General features: G+C 47.8%; 6 protein-coding genes across 7 annotated transcripts; 3 read left to right on the forward strand and 3 right to left on the reverse strand.

The window, feature by feature from the left end:
- The first annotated feature begins 537 nt into the window (after positions 1-537).
- LOC117148274 (actin-related protein 2/3 complex subunit 4) lies at positions 538-1318 on the forward strand. The gene is made up of 2 exons (XM_033315591.1): positions 538-1166; positions 1234-1318. Exon 1 carries the CDS (start codon positions 660-662, stop codon positions 1164-1166), a length of 507 nt encoding a protein of 168 aa, XP_033171482.1. The 5' UTR covers positions 538-659; the 3' UTR covers positions 1234-1318.
- On the reverse strand, positions 1287-3096 carry LOC117148260 (telomerase Cajal body protein 1 homolog). 2 transcript variants are annotated; one of them, XM_033315580.1, is made up of 4 exons: positions 3021-3096; positions 2311-2965; positions 2064-2252; positions 1287-2005 (listed from the first exon to the last, which is right to left on the reverse strand). In XM_033315580.1, exons 1-4 carry the CDS (start codon positions 3028-3030, stop codon positions 1342-1344), a joined length of 1518 nt encoding a protein of 505 aa, XP_033171471.1. In that variant the 5' UTR covers positions 3031-3096; the 3' UTR covers positions 1287-1341. The 2 variants fall into 2 exon arrangements, with proteins under 2 accessions (XP_033171471.1, XP_033171462.1); XM_033315571.1 differs by lacking the exon at positions 3021-3096 and having other exon boundaries at positions 2311-3008.
- Positions 3097-3264: 168 nt separating this feature from the next.
- On the reverse strand, positions 3265-5290 carry LOC117150699 (tectonic). Its single transcript, XM_033317710.1, has one exon. It carries the CDS (start codon positions 5263-5265, stop codon positions 3277-3279), a length of 1989 nt encoding a protein of 662 aa, XP_033173601.1. The 5' UTR covers positions 5266-5290; the 3' UTR covers positions 3265-3276.
- LOC117150700 (B9 domain-containing protein 2) lies at positions 5243-6035 on the reverse strand. The gene is made up of 3 exons (XM_033317712.1): positions 5841-6035; positions 5421-5772; positions 5243-5361 (listed from the first exon to the last, which is right to left on the reverse strand). The coding sequence occupies exons 1-3, from the start codon at positions 5926-5928 to the stop codon at positions 5268-5270; spliced, it is 534 nt and encodes a 177-aa protein (XP_033173603.1). The 5' UTR covers positions 5929-6035; the 3' UTR covers positions 5243-5267.
- Positions 6036-6419: 384 nt separating this feature from the next.
- LOC117143128 (testis-specific serine/threonine-protein kinase 4) lies at positions 6420-7863 on the forward strand. Its single transcript, XM_033307622.1, has 4 exons — positions 6420-6599; positions 6659-7061; positions 7119-7429; positions 7484-7863. The coding sequence occupies exons 1-4, from the start codon at positions 6560-6562 to the stop codon at positions 7741-7743; spliced, it is 1014 nt and encodes a 337-aa protein (XP_033163513.1). The 5' UTR covers positions 6420-6559; the 3' UTR covers positions 7744-7863.
- Positions 7864-14829: 6966 nt separating this feature from the next.
- On the forward strand, positions 14830-20573 carry LOC117150446. The gene is made up of 2 exons (XM_033317332.1): positions 14830-16973; positions 17036-20573. The coding sequence occupies exons 1-2, from the start codon at positions 15102-15104 to the stop codon at positions 20465-20467; spliced, it is 5304 nt and encodes a 1767-aa protein (XP_033173223.1). The 5' UTR covers positions 14830-15101; the 3' UTR covers positions 20468-20573.
- The last annotated feature ends 1493 nt before the right edge of the window (positions 20574-22066 follow it).

A 22066-nucleotide genomic window follows, 5' to 3' on the forward strand; every position in this document is an offset into this window, starting at 1 on the left:
TACTTATAACAATTGTATAATAAAAGTGCATTAAACAAATAAATGCAATATTTATAATTGGTGGATGCTGTTTTTTTCTAAATTAAAATTTTTCCTCTTTGCTGGTATGTTGGGTTTTCGGACTTTAAATAGACAATATATATATATATATATTTGATATTTCCATAACATTTTAACGCTTCTAGCTATGTAAAAATCTTGCTCTTAAATTTTTAAAATTTAAATAGGATTTTTAAAAATTAGGACATAGTTGTGTCCTAAAAATTCCACAAAGATATGATACAAATGGAAATGGAACAATGGTTGGGATCTCAGATAAGTTCCTCAGTCAAGTTTCTTACCAGCTTATTACTGGACAACATAAGAAATGTTTTAATTGCGATTAGATGAATATTGACGAAAACATGTTTAATATTGAATGGAAAAACTTTATGCCAAATTTTCCCAAAACTATAATAGCAATTTTTTCATAACATATTCCAATTAGTTCTTATGTTTTTGTGGCCCCACCTCGACAATGGTATTTTCCTGAAAGCCGCGCATGGTCACATCTTTTCTGGTTGATAAATTCCAGGGCCTGTGAATCATAATAAGTGTTAAGTAAAAAGTGCAGATCAACAGACCGCAGGCAGCAAACAACAACCCGACACCCAGACACAATGGCAGCCACATTGAAGCCCTACCTGACCGCCGTGCGACACTCGCTGACGGCGGCGATGTGCCTGCAGGACTTCCCCTCGCAGGTTGTGGAGCGGCACAACAAGCCGGAGGTGGAGATCTGCTCCAGCAAGGAGCTGGTGCTCACGCCCGTCGTGGTGTCGCGCAACGAGCGGGAGAAGGTGCTGATCGAGCCGTCCATTAACTCGGTGCGCGTGAGCATCGCCGTGAAGCAGGCGGACGAGATTGAGCGCATTCTGTGCCACAAGTTCACCAGGTTCATGATGCGACGCGCCGAGTCGTTCGTCATACTGCGCCGCAAGCCCATCGAGGGCTACGATATTAGCTTCCTCATCACCAACTTCCACACGGAGCAGATGTACAAGCACAAGCTGGTGGACTTCGTCATTAGCTTCATGGAGGAGATCGACAAGGAGATCAGCGAGATGAAACTGGCGGTCAATGCCAGGGCACGCACCTGCGCCGAGGAGTTCCTCAAACGGTTCTAGGTGAGTGCTCCACCCAACAACCATCAGATTGTGCAGACACCAACTTATACTCGCACATCCTTTGCAGGTGAAGGCAACCAGTATGGACCCGGTCATGATGCTTTAGTATTTCCAAATGGATTCAAGAATAAAGACGGATTTTGTATTATTTACTCGACTACACCAGTTTTATATGCTATCCCGTTTGGCCGCACCACCACATGACAACTGCGTTCTCGTAGATAACTTCCTGCTGATTTTGATTCACATCAGCCGGCGCCGGCAGCTCCGTCGTTTCCGTGCCGTTTAAGGTTACGTTGTCCCCTTGGTCACTTTGGTCTGTAAAGTGGAACTGCCCCGAGCTGGTGGCCAGAATCGGCATAGCCGGATTAATTGACACTCCGTTGCAGCAGTCTGAATGCAGGGGCAGTACGGAAGGATCTCCGTATCTCTTGAGGTCCCAAACATTTACGGATCCCCGTGTGTCGCCGCTGGCCAGCCAATGGCTGTCGGATGTGAGGTCGAATTGAATACGCTGATTGGTGTCCACATGGCGCTGCAACTCCACCAGTGGCTGCTTGTAGTTGCGCATGTCCCAATGCAAGATCTTATCACACTTGCGAGCTCCACTGAACAGATGCCACTCCCCGGTGCCAAACTCTCCGTAGCGCAGTTGTGTGATGCCGCCCTCGTGCCCGCCCAACGTGAAGAGAGGACCCTGCTTGTGGCTGCACCGCAAGTCAAAGTGCTGGATGTAGCCATGCCAGTTGCCGCAGGTCAGAGTGTGCGGGTGCGTAGTGGTTTGTGCGATGCAGGATATGGCAAACTTGACGGGGTAATCGTCGCAAACACGTCCGGGTCTACGTAGTAGAGTTTGAGTTGCATTAAATGGGTTACAAAGATAAGCAGCCGGCTCACCTGCTGGTGTCGAAGATCTTGATGCAGCGCTTGTATCCCGCATAGATCTGCTCGCCGTCATGGGAGAAGGCCAAGGAAATGGCCGCCATTACTTCGTCTACGGCATCGTATCCACTGTAGCTGCATCGCAGGGAGCCGTCGAAGGCATCCCACATGTGTATGGGCTCGTGCTGCCGCGTGGCCAGCCACCTGCGCGTAATGGAAACGGTATAAGATTGGGGAGAGCGCCAGAGAGGTGTCCACTCACAAGCAGGTTTCTGGTTGCAGGCTGTTCATGTGCGGATACCAGACGCAGTCGTAGACGGTTCCTCCCTCGGGCACGTGCACCTCCGACTCGAGCTTGCTCAGCGAGCGTTCCGGCTGCACCGTATCTGCGCAATAGAGGTCACTGGGCAGCTCTATAACGTGCATGCCATCGAGGTGAACGGGCACCAGAAGGCACGTGCCGTCCGGGGACCAGTAGCAACCTTTGGTGTAGTGCTGAGCCTCCGTGGACGAGGTCCAGCAGCGTCGGCCCACCTCAACAAGTGCTCCCTGGAAGTACTTGAGGACTGGAGCATTCGCAAACCCCTGGTCTTCCGGCTCCACCTCATTGCCGTTCGACGTCAGCTCTAAAGTGTCCTCTATGTCGACGACCCGCACGCTTTCCTCTTTCTCATCCGCGTCGTCCTGCGCAGATTCGGCAGCCAGGCTTGTCTCCATGGGCACAGACGCATCCGGCGATTCAACGGCGTTCTTTGGACGCCCGGAACGCAGCTTTAGGATCTCCGCCTCCGAAAGAGTCACGCTCAGTTTGGGCAGGGAAAGATCGCCGTTGGACGTGACCATGGTGCTGCTGAAGCTCACGTTCTGATTCAGCATGGATGCCTCCACATCGCCCATGCTGGTGCTTAAATTGGCCGCTTGGGGAATCTTTGTTTTACTCATTTTCGTATATTCGTTTAAAACGTCACTTACATTCGTCCATATTTACCGCATTTTACCGCTCAAGCATAATGTGACCGTGCGAGGAGAGCGCAAAAATACACTGCCCGCTTGCCAACGGTTTTTAAAGTGTATTTTCATTTAAAAGGAATTTTCTTTTCCAAAACATTTTGTGTTAAAATAAATTTAAGACTTAAGGTACAAACCAACCATCGTCTATGCAACTTGCAAAAGTAAATAAGTCAACTCAATAAAAATAAATATTTTTTTCAGCTTTTATTCTAAAAATCTAGAGACAAAGTTGCATGGATCCTAGATAAATAATTCCTAGATAAATCATTTCCAACAGCACCAGATGGCCAGAGATTCCCACTGCAGCTCCATTGCTCAGGGCTTTCCTTTGCATTCGGTAGAACATGGCGGAAATGCTCAGAGGAAGTGCCACCTCATTCTCGCTGGTGTCGAACTCCAGGTCATGCCGCTGGCCCAGAACAAGGCGTGCGTGCTGCAGGACACGCTGATGCGGCGCTCTGCCCTCCACCAGGGCCAGATGTGCCACATGGAACTCGTAGCCAACGCTGAGGAAGATATTCCGACAGCTCAGGCTTTGTCTCATTTCGTCGAATACTGCCTGAACGGGTGGTGGCATCTCGTGGACGTTCTCCGGGTAGTGCACCTCCATGGGCAGCCACTTGTCCGGCTGCGGTCTGCCCAGATGGGAGACGAACACCTTGGTCACGTCCTCCAGCTGGGTGCAGTTGTGGGGCAGTAGCAGGCTCCATATCTGCGCCTGCAAGCTCTGGCAGTACTCGGTGTGGTTGGCGTGTTCCTGGAGCAAGGGCGCCGCGTGGCGGAGTTTACAGCGGGTAAGAAGGTCTACGCCGAAGCGCAGAGCTTCCTTGTGGTCCAGTGCGCGTTGGCAGCTGCTTCCTCGTGGCTTCCTGGAGGGCAGGGAAAGCCAGTGAAACTCTTTGATATTTTGGTTAGAGCTGTGATAGCTTATAAGCTGCTTATCCTCGCTGCTGTTCTGTGGTGACATTCTGGAGAGGATTACAGGGGCGCCAGATAGGTAACCGAGTGGACCGGAAGTGGGCTTGGTCAGCGATTCGTTAAGAGTGACAAACTCAACATTGTAGCGAAGCCAAAGTGGCTCGTTGTCATCCTCCGCCAGTTTGGCCTCCTCTAGAAAAAGCTTCGCTTCTAGGATATTTGTATAGTTGTGAATCAGGTGCAGCTCCACTTGATCAACTATAACATCCAGTTGGGTGTCGTTCCCTCGCTCCAAGCAACGCATTGACTTATCCAATCCTTTAAGGCAGACCTGTACGATCAGCCCGTTTACTTCCGGTTCTTCCAGATCGCGGGGTTTTGATAGGATCTCGTAGGTGGTAGTCTGGTTCAGTAGGCTCCAGATGCTCTCCTGCAGCTGGGCGGAATCCTTCATTCTGCAGACGTTCCTGATCGGCTGCAAGTGCAAGACTGACTGCTTCATTTGACAATTGGGACTTTCGTAGGCGGCGGGCAGCTCAAAGGTCGCCAATTGTTTAGTCTCCGGCTGCCACAACTGCAGGGTTTGCCCGAACTTGTAGTGTCCGGGTGATGGACGGGACTGTGCGTAGTCCGATTCTTGGTATTCCAAGTTATCCTTCCATTTTCTGTACTGCGAGGTATCGATATTCATATCTTGCGGCTGCGTCTTTGTTGCTTTTGTGTTGCTGCGAAAGACGCACAGCCAGCCATCGTTGATCTGGCAGGTGGGCAAGCCATGGGTGTACTGGAAGTCCTCCAGGCGAGATTCAAGCTGCGGGAGCAACGAACTCGGCAGGCAATTGAACACCTGGCGGGTTTCGGGAGGGCAATCGGTGTCGCAGCAGCAGTTGAGATCGCATCTGCCTGCCTGAAGATCGCAGGAGCAGTAATAAAACGTACTGTCCCCGGATTTGGGCAGGGAGGAGTTCACTTCAGTGGAGTTCAAAGGTAGCGCCTCCGCCTGGGAAGCCGTCGACATGGTTGGGGATGCTACAGCCACCTTGGGCTTCTGTTGGACACGCGGTGGAAAAGTGATTGCAGGCGTAGTGGTGGTCACCTCCGCCTCCGGCAGTGTGCTGATGGAGCTGACCGCTTCGCTGCTCGGAGCAGCGGTCGTGGCTGGGGCTTCCGTGGTGGTGGACGCCGTTGGCGATATTGTGGCATTGTAATTGTGCGAGATTCCAATTTTAATGGAGTGTGTGTGGTATGTGGCCAGGCACAGCACGGCTAGTAGCAGCACTTCTTTCATGGCTACTTGAACTCCACGCCGTATTCGTCGAACTTTCTAAAGATTAGGTTCAGCTCAACAATGACCTTTCCAGAACTCAGAGTTTGTAACTTGTAACTGTGCGAGAAATAGTTACTTAATAGTTAACCAAATGTAAAGAGGTTTCCTTGACTCACCGCTCAACACCCGAGTAGAGCAGATCCGTCTTGCTAAGGGCCGCTCCTCCGCCCCCGAAACGCTCACGCAGCGACTGCCACAGTCCGTTGGGAGCCACCTTCCAGGTGCCGATCTCCAGGCGATGGGTGCCGGGTGTGGACGGCACGTGCACAAAGCCGTAGCCAACGGGCCAGGACTGTTGCAGTACGTTCACGGCGTAAACTTCCACCAGCAAGCGGGGCCAGCCCTGGACGGATGCGGTGCTCAAATGAATGTCCAGCGGCTGGGCGAAATCCGAGCTGCTCTGGAGCCGGTGGGACGCCACGTGGCTCTGACCCTGAACCTCGCCCTGAACCAGGCGCCAGGCGTTTCCTACCGAAATGGCAAGCAATCAGGTTAATTGAATTCCGGACAGGTGCATCTGCTGCGTGCGAACTCACCGCTCTGCAAACTCCACTTGCAGTACAGATGCGGCTCGGCGAAGTCAACTGCTTTCAATATCTGCCCGATTATGTGCACCTCCGCCATCAATTCATCAACTCTGGACTTTATATTAGTCGGCTTCTTAGTCAGTTTTAATCACTAGCTTATTTAGTTGACTGGCATTCAGTCAAATTTTTGGTTTCGTTGTTTTGGCAGTTGGCTGTTGTCAAAGTAACGGAAAAGCAGGGCGGGTGCTGCCAACTCATGCGGAAAGTCAAAAGAACTGGTTCGCGTTGACAGGATCAATTATTTTAAAACTCCTTTTCAATGAATGTTAAATATATAAGTTTCTTTATGCTGTTATCGAAATGAGTTTGTTTTCGCCTTTCACGTCTACCAATCATTATAATCGAGGTATCATTACAATATCGCCACAATTTTAGTTCATTATTTTTTATTAACAGGTTTTGCTTTAATTCTTGCTAAGTATGGTTTAAGAAATCATTTTCTTTTTATAAAGTATTGAAATTCTTATCTTAGATACTCTAATCAAAAATGGAAAATAATTTCTAGTAACGTATAAATATATATTTTCATTGTATGTCACAGTATTGGAGAAAAATTCGCAAAATTTCTAGTTTCCTAATATGATAAATATTTAATGAGTCTTTGTTTGATCACGATATTCCCGTATTATTGGCGTCGTTGGTGAACCGTACTTGTGATACCCTTTTTAATGGCGACATCTCCCAGAAGGAAAAACGATCAAGGCGGAGGTATGTGCTCAAACCGCTAAAAATGGGGTTTATTTAAAGCAAAATTCGATTTCCCCTAGTAATTGGCGGTAGCTCATCGCAGGACCTCGTCACTGACCAGAACTCGGGTCGTCGTCAGGAGCAGAAGGTCTACACCTTCAATGACCGGCCACCACCACCAAAGCCACCGGCAGCATCGGGAGCCGTTCCGGTAAAGACCGACGACAAGTCGAAGCCGCAGAAAACCATTCTTGAGGAGCATGGCATTATACTCGGTAAGGTTATTGGCACCGGAAACTATGCCAAGGTCAAGATTGGCTTCTCCGAGGAGTACGGCAAGCGGGTGGCTGTCAAGATCATATCCAAGGTGAAGGCTCCCTCCGAGTACACGCAAAAGTTCCTGCCGCGAGAGATCGAGGCGGTGAAGGGTCTGCACCACGAAAACCTGATAACTTTCTATCAGAGCATCGAGACCAGTCATAGGTGAGTCACTCTTGATGGCATAGAATAATGATGATGAACTATTCTTGATGCACCCAGGGTGTACTTGATTATGCAGCTGGCCGAGAATGGAACGCTTCTGGACTACGTCCGTGAGCGAAAGTTCCTGGACGAGCCGCAGTCACGCACACTCTTCAAGCAGCTGGTGAGTGCCGTGGAGTACATCCACAGCAAGGGAGTGGTGCATCGGGATATTAAGTGCGAGAATCTGCTGCTGGATGAGAACTGGAATCTGAAACTGATCGACTTCGGGTTCGCAAGGAAGGATACGCGAACCTCCGACAACCAAGTGATACTCTCGAAAACCTTCTGCGGCAGCTATGCCTACGCCAGTCCAGAGATCCTCAAGGGTGAGTGGATCTCTTAACGTAATTTAATGATCATATATCTAATACCAATTGCAGGCGTGGCCTATGATCCTTTCATGTCGGACATCTGGGCCTGCGGCGTCGTCTGCTATGCGATGGTCTTTGGACGCCTTCCCTACGATGGCTCCAATGTGCACATCCTGCTCAAGCGCATCAACCAATCGCTGGTCTTCCCCAAATCCCCGTCAGCTTCCAGCGAGTGCAAGCACATGATTATGCATATTCTAGCCCCGGTGAAGATCAGGTACAATATTCCGCAGGTCAAGGAGGACCCTTGGTATTCGCCTAGCAAATAGTTGCTACTTGTTTATGGTGCAGTGCAACAAAGTTTAAAAATTTCAACGTTTAGAACTAGCAAAAATTATTATTTTTCGATCTAAGTTAATAAATATATTTCATTAGATTAGCCAATTTAAGAGGTCAGTCCTTTGGTTTTTTCCGTGCAGTTTTCCATAGTTCAAAAGATAATGTTGCACCCTTACTCGCGTGCCACATCTGAGCTCTGAACTTTCCCCTGAATTGTTCCTGCTTGTTGGAGCATGCATGTTAATGTCCCGTAATCACGTTGATTTCACAATATCCTTGCGCATCCTGCTCGGGGCAATGGTGGCATCTCAGCTCGGGGCTGGCTCTTCGCAATTCTGCTCGGCAATGTTAAAATTGTTTGTGGCAGTTGCCACCGCAGCTGCGTCGCCTGCCAGCGGAAATGCCGTTGCAATGGACACACAGATGGGAGGCGCCAGGACCTTCTCCGCCACTCACTTTCCGCCCCCGGAGTCACACGCAAAACTGACAAAACAGCAAAAATGACAACTGAAATATGCGACGTTGGGCGAAATTTGCGAGAGTCAAAAGGAGCTGGCAACCGCCAACTCCAAGCTGAGAGCTCTGGCGTTGTGGTGTGTGTGTCACTTCAGGTCATCATATGGATGCAATCGCCATTAGAGGTGTACGCCTGGCCCGAGTTGGGCCACCAAAGTCACAGTCATTAAAAAAGTCATGCCCCAAATATTTTTGAAATAGTACATGTGTGCACAGAGAAAATTGTTATTAACACTGTTCCGTAATTGCGAAGTAATAATTTTAAATTGCCATATTTAGTTTTATCATCTCTTTAACTTTGATTTAAAATACATGAATTTATCTGTCGCATAAACTCGACTTTCACGCTTTTGAGAGATCTTGACATTCCTGGCATAAACGTTGCAACTGCCAACTTAAGCCTGCAAAGGAGCGATTAAGAGTTTCGTTACAAAAAACACTCGTCCACTCTTCTTCCTGTTTGTCTCGTCTCGTCCTTCGCTCCTACTATCTTTCTCGTTACATTTATTGGCGTGTTTGTGCATAATGAAGCAAAGTCCATTTTTGTGGTTAGCTTCTGATGTTCTCTCATTTCTGTTGCCCCCAACATGCAAATGAAATGGCCATTCATTTGCGGTAGTGCGTACTACCTTCTCACGTTGACTCGGTTTCTGATTTTTCCCCATCATGTGGCCCTGTCATTAACACGGATTTTTCGTCCCACGTATTCTCAGGATTTACGTAGTATATAATTATTAAAGATTGATATATAGTATGATTGATATTTTTTCAAGCCTTGCTGAACTTAAACTTGTTACGTAGAATAAATTATACTGGTGAAATTCGACCACAATTTTTACATTTGTTTATTACTTCTTTGAAAATCCCTCTATGTTTCTCTATAAATCGACTAGTTCATGTAAAATTCTATGAATAATCAGTCGGTTGCACTGACGAAATTCACTAAAAAAATGCACATGTCACAAAACGCAGTCATAGTGGTACTCATTTGGACACATCCATATTCTAGGTACTTTCATGACCTGCAGTCGCATTAATTTATAGCAAAAATGCATGTAAATTACCTCGTGGCGATATTTTTCATGCCATCCGTCCATTCCGCACAGCTCCCCAGCTCGCCTCCATCTGAAATCTGGCCCGCAGATAAGTCACTTGGCTCAGGAAAGTATGCTACGGTATTTTTCCCCAATAAATGGTCGGCTGGCAGACGAAGCGGCATTTACATTTAATAAATTCAACAGCAAGCGCGCAAATAATTCATAAATTTAACCCCGAAAAAACAGACAAAAAAAACAGAAAAAATTGTGAACGAAAAAAAGAATTACAAAATCCACTGACCGTAAAGTGCGGAAAGGGGGATATCCACACATTTCCGCTTTCTCCCTTTCTCCCTTCATATCCTGCCGCTCGCAATCTCCGTGGGATGTGGGAAAAGAAAAAGGAGCAGCATGCGTGCGTGAAATATTTGCACATTTTTAACTGAATATTAATTTATGTTATTTTCTGCTGCTCAGTATTTTTCGAAGTTTATTTTTACGAGCCGCGGGCGCCGCAACTGCCAAAATGAAATTTATTACTCTTTCTGGTTTTTGATGGGTAGCTGTCGCATTTCATTCTATTATCGTACAAGGTATAAACGGGTATAAGTGTAACGCTAGAGAAGATACCTATCGATATATCGAAATAATCATATTAAAATCACGCCTGTTCTTTTGAAGTTCGATAACATCAATTCGATTTCCAAGTTAAAATTAACAAAACAAAACTCGAACTACTTCTTTTAAATGGATTTAACTTTTATATTCAAAGTTTTTATAAACCAAATTCTAGAACCACAGCTCTTATGACGTTTTTCTGCTCGGGAATTTCCTCCTTCGGGTGTTTTTCACTGACTGGCTCCATCTGGTTTGCTTTGAATTCTTTTTTTGTTTTTTTTTTTTGTGACGTGGAGCCTCCTACTTCTGTACTGTTAGCATATTTTATGCAATGACAATAGCTTTGGCCTCGGTACTTTTGGAAGTTTATAAATCATTTGAGATAAGCTCTTGCACAACGTGCAACACCTGATGTCGTTTTGAAAGGACGGCGACACCAAACCGAACGACGACCAGCCCCTATCGTCATTCAGCTTCACCCGCACCACGTTAAAAATTGCACACAACCTCGAAATGGGGCACAATAAAAATACATAAAAGAAAGGCCAGCGGACAAGTGTTCGGTAAAAACAAAATATTGCAAAGTGCAGTGACTCGACTATCAGATACCCCTGGCTCAGCTAAAGTAAGTGCGAAAAGTAGCTACTCTAATGTTTTCAGTATAATTTCGCATAACTATTTGGTAATGGTCCATTATAACCAATTATATTATACATACAAACTGAATATGGTAAATAATTATATTTTATATATATATATGTATTTCAATGCATTACGAGTTAACGAAGGCGCCACAATTTGATTAGCTCTTAGGACTCCGAACTCAGACAAAGAAAACCGCCTTTGACCACAGCCGCAAATTGGCAAACACCTATTCCAAGAAGCAATTTGAATTTAATTATGTTTTATGGAACTGGAAATGCCACCTCCCTCCCTCCACCCAGTGACAAACTTCTGGGCGAAACTATGGCAATCCTTGCAAAAGTAAAAAATGCTCGTCGGTGCGACGCAGTCTATAAATATGAAAATGTAAATATCATAAAATAAAAAACCCGCAATTCCAGCACATTTCAAACTTTCTAAGGCAGGAGAAGAAGTCATCACCCCAAGGGGCTCGACCATGATGGCGTTTTCCAGAGGTTGGGTGGCAGGATGGTGCCAGAATATATATATATAAATATATATATATATATATATATGTATAATGCCAGTCCAGGACTCCTTTGTCGTGACTGAGGCTGAGTGCAAGCTGTTTAGCTTTCATGTGACAAAGTAAATTTCAATATATTGAAATTGTTATTTAAGTAGAGTGCACGTGGAGCCCACAGGGGTGATGGGGCATGTGGCCAGAGGGGGGGGTTAAGTTTCCGTAAACGGGAGCCCCTCAATTTTGTTGTCCTTGCATTTGTGGGGCGGCCACGGCCAGCTGTTGCCTGCTCCCCTTGCTTCTTGTAAATAGTGTCATAAATAAATTGCCGTGATTTGTGTGCCAGCCCCATAGATAGGTGGTAGGTAGCCATTGCCCTAGACCCTTACCCCTGCAAAAAATGGGGAAGTTGGAAAATGACAGCGGCAGCAACAAAGTCATGATAGTAAATGGCATTTTAAAATGCAACCCAAGCGATTTTCCAGTGCCAGTGTATGTGTGTAGCATGAAATGGTGGAGCTGCAAACACAAACAAAACCAATGGGGTCTGGCCACAACTGAGGAAAAACTGGAAAAGTGAGCCGAGTTGGCGGGAGCAGATGGCGGTAAAAAGCTGGTGATACGATTTAATTGCAAATAAAGTAATTTTTAATTGAATAGCCGCCAAAGTTGATGGAAAATCGTTTTGGCCAACTGCATGCACACAGGCCAACTCTTATAGGGATTTCAGCGGAACGATATTAAGATACAATTGAAAAAATCCTTTAAAATGTAGTGCTTAAAAATCAAGCAAAACTAACTCTAAATTCTGACAATTTATCAATTTTCTTATCTGACTCTGATTCTTATTGTATCCATAAGATACAAAAACGTGACATGTCAAGTAAATATGAAACCAAAGTAGTTAATCCAGTGCAACCGGAGAAGACAGACCTTTTCACCTTCATTCTCGAGGATTTTTTCAACGCTGCCACTTCCAACAGCTTATTTTTGTATCCAGTTTGCTTGGATTTCACTGCGCTTATTTGCAATCATCGATTTAATTGCAAATTAATTGCTTCATCATTGGCATGCGCATGGCGGTCATTCAGCGCAGACACTCCACTGACTGGCATGACCCCAATATGCTGCTCCACCAAAACTGATCCCCCCATCACCCAAACCCGATTACGGACCCACTGTGACTGAATCCTCCTCCGGCAAGTCATCAAGCAAATCGCGAGCATCTGCCGTTTATTTTTACATTTCACGCTCGCTGCTGCATTACTTTGTAATTAATGCGGCAAATGGTTTGTTTGCATATTGATTACAGCTGCAAAAAGCCAAGCGCAGGTCATTTAAAAGCATTTGTGCTCCACCACACTCGCCCACTTTTCGATGGCAACAGAGCCAATCGAAGGCTTCAACCAGTGGGCTATAACATGTCCTTCTTCATTATCTGCCATCCGTGAGTTCCATCAATAGTTTGAAAAACATCGAAAGTAATTTCAGAAACTGTGAAACTATCGCAAATGGTGGTATTTCGAAAATCAAACAAGAGCAAGTATCAGGGAATTTTACAACCAAATGACTCGACTAGCAGATACCCGTTGTTATTGGCTAACCTCACTTTCTAGCTTTTATGGTTCCCGTCTGAGTGGTTAACGTGGTAAAAAAACGGCTTTTATGGCGAAAGGAAGCTTTTTTGGACATTTTGGTGCATCTTGATTGACTTGCCGGCACTTGGCCATAAACCAATGTAGTGCTAAAAGAAAATTGCCCTGAGCAGTGGAAAATGTATGTGTAATGAAATTTGCAGCGTCAATTGCATTCGTCTACTGGCCACATATAACGAAGGAGCCCCAAGGACATAGACCACTCATAGATCCTTTTCTGAAATGGTGGACAAAAGGAAACCTTTCTTTTCCGCATGTGTGAAAAAATGTATATGAAAAGTTAGCCAATAAATTCAAGAAGCAAAACTAAGATGGTAGCCGACTGTGGCATACCTTTTATTGTTTTGCAAATACTGATTCGGCTTTGCCTGAAATATTAATAACATTGCTATTTAAAAGATACTTTTATAAAGTTTCCGAAAATGTAGATTCAACACGCAGATTATGGTAAATCCTCAGATATTGTAAGTAAGCGAGATAGAAGCAATTTGGTGGAGTGCACTTATAGTAACATCATCCTTAAAGTTCTTCCCCAAAATGGCAAATTTTACTGCCGAAAAGAAGTCAGTGAAACCCAATACTCAGGAAAATGGGTCTCCAAGGAGCATAGCATACAGTATGTACCCTTCAGCTTCGTCTTCATTTCCATCAGACGTACCTATTTTATCTTTTTTTCACCGTGGCTTCCGAAGATTCCGGCGACGACGTCGGTTTTAAATTACTCAAAGAAAATGAAATGTTACAACAAAAGTGAGTTTTAGCTGGCAAATTGAAAAAAAAATGGAAGTCGAAAAGAAATTCACACGGAAGCTGGCGGAGTGAATCGAATCCGAATGCTTTACATGTTGTCCTCTAAAATGAAAGAAAGTTAATTTAATTTGAAGTCTCGAATGTTTGGGTGACAACATGGCTCAGTATTCAGCCGTTGGCTAAAAAGCTAATAAACGCGTTGCCATTACCAGCCAGGTGAAAATACGGCTGATTTTGGGATCTTGAGTTACGGGGAAATTCCTCCCCGCTGTAAACGGGAATTGTGCGCCTTAAAGTAGTCAAATATGTTATAAAAAGAAATTTATTATTTATGAAAAACATCATTTGTCAGACTATCCGAAATTTGGATACTACTTAGATTATAATTCCCTTGATGAATGGATGCATTGCAATTTATAAAGCTGCCTTTCCATTCCACAAAGTACTTATGCGCACATATGTATCTTGTATCTGCATATTTGTGTTTCAATGCACACGTGTGTGTGTGTGTTGGGTTGTAAACGTAATTTAATTTAACCAAAAATGCGTTTATCAGTTATTCGAGTGCTCACTGTACTTGAAGCTTAAAGTCAATTAATATTCAATTGAAATTTCCGATACTTTCTGTCGAATACTAAGTGCTGTTGTAAATTAGCCAGAGACAAAACACTAATTGAATTAAGCGGATTTGCAAATTTATTGAACATGATTAAAGCAATTGCATTTTGGCTGGGCTTTACCATATTTCCGTGTGTGAGTGCCTAATTTTCTACTTAATCATTATTAGATGGGCAGAGATTTCTATAACTATATAATTTCATATTACTTACCGTTTCATATAAAATAAAACAATCGCAATTCATTGTGAAAAAGTTGATTTGTTTCCATATTGAGCAAAAGGGGATCGTCTTGAGCCATACTGTACTTTTAAATATTATTGTTCATATTGTGATGAAATTTAATTACTTTTTAGAGTGCAGACATTTTAAATTATTCATTATTTTCTGAATGCACATATGTAGTACATACATACATATGTGTAAGCCAGCTGGAGTGGGCAGTTGTATAACCAGCGCACGCAATAAGAAAAATTCCAGTTTTTAATTAAATTTGTACGGAAGTGAAGCCGTATTAAACGGAAATGTTGAACAGTTTGAATTCAGACCCGGCCGCCACCTCGTCATCATCGTCATCATCATCAGCAGCATCATCACCATCATCATCATCAGTGCCATTAATATGAGAATCATTGCCAACCTTCATTTTCGCAACATCCGTGCCTTTGTGTTGCCTGTCAGGTTGATTTTTGCGCGCCCGATTCAATTTTCACTTAACTCAATTTAATGGAGGCGGTGGCGAAAAACCTACTGGAATTCAAATCCGTTCGAAAAACGAACTTCTGAAACAGCAAGCAAAAACTTCCAGAAAAATGTCAGAAAGGCCACATTGTTGAGCAACTTATTTTAGTTTTCTACTAACTTCAACTTATTATTTAAGCCAAACTGGGCAGGTTGAGCTCCAAATTTCATCGAACTACGTCCTGTGCTGTTGAAATACTCCTGCTCGCCAAGAATACACCAGTTTATATTTCTATTTGGATATTGTGCAGCCAGAAGAGCCTAACGATGTCGATGCAACACCATAACTTGGCGGCCAAGAACTACCGGATGGAGACGGTGAATCGCACAATAAACATGCGTGCCCGGAACAAAAAGGAAAAGGAATTGATTGGTCGCTCCTCTGAGATAACGGAGACCAAGACTAAGACCAAGCCGAAAGCTGAAGCTACCGGCAAGCGGATATGTCCACCGCGTAAGCATCCGGAGCGGAAGACGCGAGAGGAGCGGACCATCGAGAAGTTCCGCAACATCGACTTCTTTGGTCAGCGCGACTCGAACAACACACTGACGGTCCAGAATCTGGAGTTTCCCGACGTCAACGTCAAGCGCACGGAGCTGCACAAGCGCGACGAGTGCGGCAAGGTCGTCATCCGGGCCAGAGGACGTGACTTCGAGAGCTCGAGCAACTCCCACTTCAGGGACGGCATCGAGACGGTGAAGCTTCGCAAGAGTGTCTGCTCCACGACGAGCACGGCAAAGGATTCACAGAGCGACAGTTTCCAAAACCGCGGGTCGATCAGGGAGTCGTCCGAGAAAGAACCCGACTCGGATGAGCTAGTTGACTCCATGCACTTGCCCTCTACGCGACCGCCCCATTTCAAGGGCGAGGAGTGGCGACGACCGTGCCCGGCCAGCTTCGTGGCCGGTGCACCAAGGCCACGCATTGGCCGATGTCCCAAGAACTACGAGCAGCTGGCCAAACTGACGCCCGCCAGGCAGAAGTTCTTCCTTACCCAGGATCCGCGAAAGACTCACTGCCTGGTCAATCCGGTGGCGTTGCGCCACAAGCCGCTGACCAAGGAGCAGGAGTTCAGCCTGATCAGTAAGCTGGTCAAGCATGGAGACAATCTCTGCGCCAGCACCGCATCGGAGACATCTGACACGCACATCTGCGAGGTGATCGATCTGCAGAATCCGCTGCGACTGGACTTTCACGGTATGGACTACAAGACGACGTACGAGCAGGACGAGGTGGAGCAGCAGAACGCGCTGACCTTCTGGCGCGTCCAGCGGTACATGGCGCGACGAAAGGCGAAGAAGAACACCAAGGTAAATGTCGAGGCCGAGCTGAAGCAGGAGCGTCTGGCCGTGCCGCAGCGCTACAATACGACGATCAAGGACACGCCCGTAGAGACGCCATCGCCGCCGCCATCGCCACGACTGGTGCATCTGTATCGCAGCCCGGACAAGCCGGCCAACAAGCTGAAGATCGAAGAGGAGCGTCGGCGCCGCGCCGCCCGCTACAAGGACATCTATCTGCGAAAGAAGCAGCGCGAGGAGGAGCAGCTGCAGGAGCGGCGCAAGCAGGAGGCGGCGGTCAAGGAGATCGAAGGACGCACGGTCGCCGAAGCGGATCTGCGTGCCGATGTGGCGGTCATTGACGATGCCATTGAGCGCAGCTTCCGCAAACACGTGGAGCTCAAGCCCATCATCCGGAAACGCAAGGTCTTCCCCAAAACCCTAACCGAAACGGAGCGCCTGAAGGCCATCATGCATCGCGAGGATTGTGTGCGTCGCGACAAGGCGAGGGTCACCCAGCAGTTCTATCTGGAGCGCACTGGCAAGCACAAGTACATGCCGGATGCGGAGCAGCAGCTGGCCTGCGACGAGAGCATCGAGGGCAGCGTGGGCTCCACACCCAGCGAGCAGAGCAGCGACGACGAGGACTACCTGCAGGTGGGCAAGATCGGCGACCAGTTCCAGCTGCGTGGCTTCCACTTCAAGCACGGCGACGGGCTGCGCGGCAAGCTCCATCGCCACCAAATCATGCAGGGCCAGCGGACGGTGAAGGGCTGCCTCACGCGCGAGGATTGGCTCAACCAGCTGGTTCCGCACAAGGAGCCCATCAAGCTGGACGTGGAGCGCGGCATTATCAAGGTGGGTAACGCCAGAGGATGTTACTCATCTTATGCACATATTCCTTTCTGCACTTTTTACAGGTTCTTGACCCCGACGACCCGAACTTGGACCTCTTCCCACCGGAGCCGCTGCTTGTGCGGCGGCGGGAACGCCAAAGCGCAGTCAGGGAGTTCGTCCAACAGAAGCTTGGACTCCACTACCACCGACGACTGCGCAAGAATCTGAAAATAGTCAAACCGAAGCCGGCGTACAATGTGAGGAAGTTTAATCTCATCCGCTACGTCTTTCCCGAGAAAGTGCTTGTGCCAGACGATCGCATTCCGGTGGAGGAAATGGAGGTGCTCGATGCCACAAAGGTGAATACCACGCTGGAGTATCTGGATTTGAAGCAGCAGTTGGCCAAGTCCAAGCGCCAAAAGAAGAAACTTGCCCGGATGCAGTTGCTCGGCCTGCCCTGCATCGAGAAGGAGCAGCTGAGGGCGGCGGATCCTTGTCTGGAGGTGGAGGAGGAACTGGACGTGGACTGGGTGCCAACTCCAGAGCCTCCATACAATGAGGGCGAGGGTCAGTCGCGTCAGGAGGGCGGATGCGACCGAACACCAAGGGTACCTTGGAAACCCACTCAATTGCTGGTTCCAGAAAATGCTCGCAATGCTGAATACTCTGGCAGTTCCGGCTTACAGTGCGCCACTTCTGGCCAGGAAGGCACCGCCATGGAACGTTTTCCTGGCGGCAAAGAGTCGCAGCCATCACGTTGGCGAGGAAATATGCCTGCACCCAAGGAGCGGGAGAAGACCCTCACGATTCATCCGCGCCGGAAACGTGATTACGCCGCCGAGCGAGTTCCGTCGGCGATTTTCAACGAAGTGCTGCAGAACTCCGCCCTGCCGCTCCTGGAGCAACCGGAACCGGAGAAGCTGCGCTTCGCCAATGTGAGGACCAAAAAGCGACCATACACAGAGATATTCGAGGCCAGACACCACCACGACCACTGGGCACCGACCCAAGTGAAGAACGTCCATGTGCAGTATCAGCCGAAGACCGTTATGCCCGAGATTACAAAGGTGGAGAAGAAGGTCAAGCAGCCGGTGGCGAAATTTGCGCGTGCCAAGCCGCCCAGCAGCAAGTACGTCAACATGGACTTGACCATGCCCAGCTATGACTTCGACAAGATGATATCGGAGCACCTGGCCGCCACACGGACGGACAACAAGGAGGCTGCCGGCGAAAAGGTCCCCGACCTGTGCCGACCATACGACTTCGTCTTCCACTCGCGCGATCCCGAGGAGTTGGCCAAGCTGGATTTCCCTGGGCGCAAGCAGTATCTGGATCTGCTGCGCGAGACTCGCGAGGCCATTTACGAGACCAAGGACATTGAGCCAGGCGAGGAGCGCCTGCTGGTGGATCGCAAAGCGGTTGTCGCCGAGCTGGAGGAGGATCTGAAGAGCATCGAGAACTGTCTCAGCTCGTTGACCAGCTCCGAGTGCACCGATCTGTCGAACGACAGCGGTAGCTACATGGTCATCGAGGACAAGACCAAGCTGCCACTCGACTACATCCGCAAGCCACTGGTGCCCTTCGAGGAGATGCGACGTGCACGCTTCCACGCCGCGGTGATTGACGTGAATGCCGAAGAGGAGGATCCCTACCGCATGCTGCCCTTTTCGGGCCAGCACAAGGAGCAGGCCGATATGCTGGGGCCCAAGGACACGTTTTTTACCTTCAGCACCCGGCTGCGGAACAGCCTGCGACTGCGGCTGGAAGTCGAGGTGCCCGATGTCCGCAAAACTCTGCTAGGTCCCGGAAACCACAAATACTACGGAGCGGTGATCACCGACCTGGACGAGAACTACATTGAGGAGATGAAAAGTCGCGCCACCATCAAGTCGTTCAAGTTCAAGACCAGCATCCAGCTGCTCAAAGACGCCATGCGGCTGAAGTACGAGTCCTTGCTTATCCAGGGCCAGATGGTGCGCACCAAGATCTACGATCGCATGAATGAGCGCCACTGGGTGGACATGAAGAACACCAAAAACCTGTACGAGGCACTTTTCGCCAAGTGGAAGAAAAAGGAGTACAACGCCGCCATGACGATGGTGTACCAGGTGAAGTCCTACTACGAGACCACCGACAAGCTCAAGCAGGAGTATCGCGAACTGGAGCGCGAGCTGATGATGCTCAACATGGATATTGTGTTCATCGAGGGCCACTGGATCCGTTGCATTATGCTGCAGAACTTCCACTATCTGATGGGCGACCAGGACTGGCGGGCGGAGAACGATTGGATACACTTGGTCTCCAAAGGAACGCGCAAGAACAGTGTGAAGAGCGATGCCGACGACGAGCAAGTGGCAGAGGACATGGAAGAGGAGGACATGGAACTGGAGCCGTATGACGTGTCCATTGCGAAGCGAGCCATTGTCAACATTCGGGTTCGCGACAAGGACGATGCCTGGGCCATCCGCGCCTTCTACTACGATGTCTACATGCAAAAGGTCCATCCCATCCTGCAGGTCTTCCCCGACGCCGAGTCCTTTTTGCAGGGCATCGATAGCCTCAAGAACAAGACCTTCATGCTGCTCCTGGAAATGCACTTTACGTTGTCCATTCACACCGAGCTCCAGGGCCGACTGGAGACATTCGTCGACTGGTGCACCAAGGATTTGAAAGAGAAACAGGAATACGTGGCCCGCAAGTCGGCCAAGAAGTTCTTCATGGAGGACCGTGCCCGCGAGATGGAGCAGCGAGTCCACCAGTACCTGGGCCGGCCCATCGAGGAGACGATAGCGGACGAGGACTTCAACAAGCACCGCGCCGTCCTGGCCGAGGTGTGGCGCCGCGTGGTTCCGGACTCGGTACGCGGCACCAGTGACGTGCTGCCCAGTGCCGCGGACATGGTGGCCGCCATCAGCGATGTGGTCATGGAGATTCTCTCCAAGTTCGAGCACATGGACATTGAGAAAGTGCGGAGCGTGGAGGCCACGCTGCGCAAGCGACGCCGCTACAGGGAAAAGCTCTCCTACCAGGCCTACCAGGTGGAGCGCCGCATCGACATGGAGATGAAGAAGGTGCGCCGCAACCTGGAGCCACCATACCAGAAGCCCAAGCGCGAGGGTCGCCTGCCAAGGCTCTACCTCAAGAAGAAGATCATACCCGAGGAGAAGGAGGTGATGGTGATATCCGAGAACACGAAGAACTTTGTGCGTGCGTTCCGCGAGGACGGCTACACCGGTGACCAGATCACGCACACCTCGCTGCTGACCGTGGACAACATGCAGGAGCAGATCGTGCCCTTCTACTTCGACCACTTCCTCAAGCTCAACGGCTACACGCCCAACTACAACTTCAGGACCAACGTTGATATGCGCGACGGTCCCGAGTTTAGTCGCCTCAAGGTGCGCGAGGTCCTGCCGGATGTCCTGGCCAGGCTGGAGAACTGGGAGACGATGCACAAGAAGATCATGGAGGAGAACATCCAGAGGAACCCCAAGATGTACGAGAACGTGATATAGCTTAACATATTTTCTAACTCATTCAATAGATTAAATTTCAAGTTCACTATCCAAATATTTTCTTATCAGCAGGACCTATTTGGAAGTACGCAGAAAATACAAATTTTAGAAATTGTATAAAAATAAAACATATAAAATGGTGACGGTGTTTTGTATTTTGCAATTCTACCTGTGAGTTTTCCAGCTAAACAGGTAACTTTTCCAAGACAGCTTTCACTACCGATGCAGCTGACGTTTTTCCGTTTCGCCTCCATAGTCCTTCCTTAATATCCTTACACATTTCTTTTTTTTGCTGGCCCGTCCTCCTTCGTCATTCTGTTTGTTTGGCTAGGCAACAGCTGCGACGGTAATTTTAATTTTTTACCTGACGTCTTACTTCATTGCCACTTGCATAGACTTTTCCCCCCTTCCCCGCGGCATAAAACTTGCATAGCTTTTGTACTATATTTGCACATAAATCACACAAGTTTCGCGGCAGAGCATTTTCATTGGCGGAAACACGGGACAGTCAGCCATTCAATGTATTTCCATTGCCGCAAAACTACTGGCAAGTTTGAAAGTCTGAAGGCATTAGCTTAAATAGCCATTGTATATTTAGCCACATTGAACTCCATTGCAGATGGATATGCATGTAAGTCCACAGTTCGATCAATCGGGCAAATCAAAGTCCTTGGCGGAGGAATCAGAATCTTGACTTGTCCTCGCACAGCGTTACACAATTTCCATTAGCGGCTAATGAAGCATTAAAAAGCGAGAAAAAATCCAAGAAAATGGGAAGCCAACACGAATACTTAACGCCATATTTTTTGAGGGAGTGCAAAAAGCACATCAGCGAAGTGAGTTGGGAAAATAAAATAAAATCAAATAGGAGCTGAATAGAATAAAGAAAGGAAAAGAAAGCAGTCTGGCTGGCTGCGCTGATGGCCCAAATCCCAATAGACGGGATGGAGTGGAGTGGGTGGAGTGGTGCTGAGGGGGGCCAAAGTGAAATCGGCGAAATATAAAAGCATCACGAATTAAATACCTTTTAGCAATTAATCTGCTTAGCTAATGGACGTTTCCACTGTAGACTGTGACGACATCGGTTGGCGCAGGGAGCTGGGGAGGATTTACATTAGGCTTATGGCAGGCTGACCAGTCCAGTGGAACTCCATTGAATCGCTTCTATATCCGCCGCCGCCCGTCCGATTTCATTCAATAAACGCGCTGAGACCGCCATTGATGCGCGCTGAATCCGCAGGATACTCAAACTATCTGCACTTGTAAGATTGCTTTTTGGCCATTGAACTGGCCGAGGAAACTCATCGCGATAGTTGCTCTTTTTAATTGACGCTGCCAGTTAATTTTTAATGCCACTTTGGGCTTCACGTTTGATTCGAGTCCGTTTTAATGCGATTGTCCTGTCAGGATCAAATTAATTATGCGAGTAAGGGGTATCTGATAGTCGAGTAATTGAAGTCCTTCTTGGGTTGCCTGAGTCTTTTGCCTAAGTTTGCTTCACTTACTCCTAATATGAATTAGAATATAGTTTCAAATGGTTTTAATTGCATTAAAAATTGATATATGGAGTGTGTGTTGTACTTTTTGATTTACAAGGAG

The sequence above is a fragment of the Drosophila mauritiana genome, chromosome 2L (genome assembly GCF_004382145.1).
Source record: "Drosophila mauritiana strain mau12 chromosome 2L, ASM438214v1, whole genome shotgun sequence".
In the NCBI taxonomy this organism is placed as follows: Eukaryota; Metazoa; Arthropoda; class Insecta; order Diptera; family Drosophilidae; genus Drosophila; species Drosophila mauritiana.

What these genes read in the sequence shown, in the direction of transcription:
- LOC117148274 (XM_033315591.1), top strand. Translation starts at nt 660, where the DNA reads ATGGCAGCCACATTGAAGCCCTACCTGACCGCCGTGCGACACTCGCTG.
- LOC117148260 (XM_033315571.1), bottom strand. Translation starts at nt 2,990, where the DNA reads ATGAGTAAAACAAAGATTCCCCAAGCGGCCAATTTAAGCACCAGCATG. An exon ending in CTGCAACCAGAAACCTGCTT is followed by an intron (nt 2,253 to 2,310) that starts GTGAGTGGACAC and finishes CATTACGCGCAG; the next exon opens with GTGGCTGGCCACGCGGCAGC. An exon ending in AAGATCTTCGACACCAGCAG is followed by an intron (nt 2,006 to 2,063) that starts GTGAGCCGGCTG and finishes TCTACTACGTAG; the next exon opens with ACCCGGACGTGTTTGCGACG.
- LOC117150699 (XM_033317710.1), bottom strand. Translation starts at nt 5,265, where the DNA reads ATGAAAGAAGTGCTGCTACTAGCCGTGCTGTGCCTGGCCACATACCAC.
- LOC117150700 (XM_033317712.1), bottom strand. Translation starts at nt 5,928, where the DNA reads ATGGCGGAGGTGCACATAATCGGGCAGATATTGAAAGCAGTTGACTTC. An exon ending in CAAGTGGAGTTTGCAGAGCG is followed by an intron (nt 5,773 to 5,840) that starts GTGAGTTCGCAC and finishes CCATTTCGGTAG; the next exon opens with GAAACGCCTGGCGCCTGGTT. An exon ending in CTCTACTCGGGTGTTGAGCG is followed by an intron (nt 5,362 to 5,420) that starts GTGAGTCAAGGA and finishes TTTCTCGCACAG; the next exon opens with TTACAAGTTACAAACTCTGA.
- LOC117143128 (XM_033307622.1), top strand. Translation starts at nt 6,560, where the DNA reads ATGGCGACATCTCCCAGAAGGAAAAACGATCAAGGCGGAG. An exon ending in GAAAAACGATCAAGGCGGAG is followed by an intron (nt 6,600 to 6,658) that starts GTATGTGCTCAA and finishes GATTTCCCCTAG; the next exon opens with TAATTGGCGGTAGCTCATCG. An exon ending in CAGTCCAGAGATCCTCAAGG is followed by an intron (nt 7,430 to 7,483) that starts GTGAGTGGATCT and finishes TACCAATTGCAG; the next exon opens with GCGTGGCCTATGATCCTTTC.
- LOC117150446 (XM_033317332.1), top strand. Translation starts at nt 15,102, where the DNA reads ATGTCGATGCAACACCATAACTTGGCGGCCAAGAACTACCGGATGGAG. An exon ending in TGGAGCGCGGCATTATCAAG is followed by an intron (nt 16,974 to 17,035) that starts GTGGGTAACGCC and finishes CACTTTTTACAG; the next exon opens with GTTCTTGACCCCGACGACCC.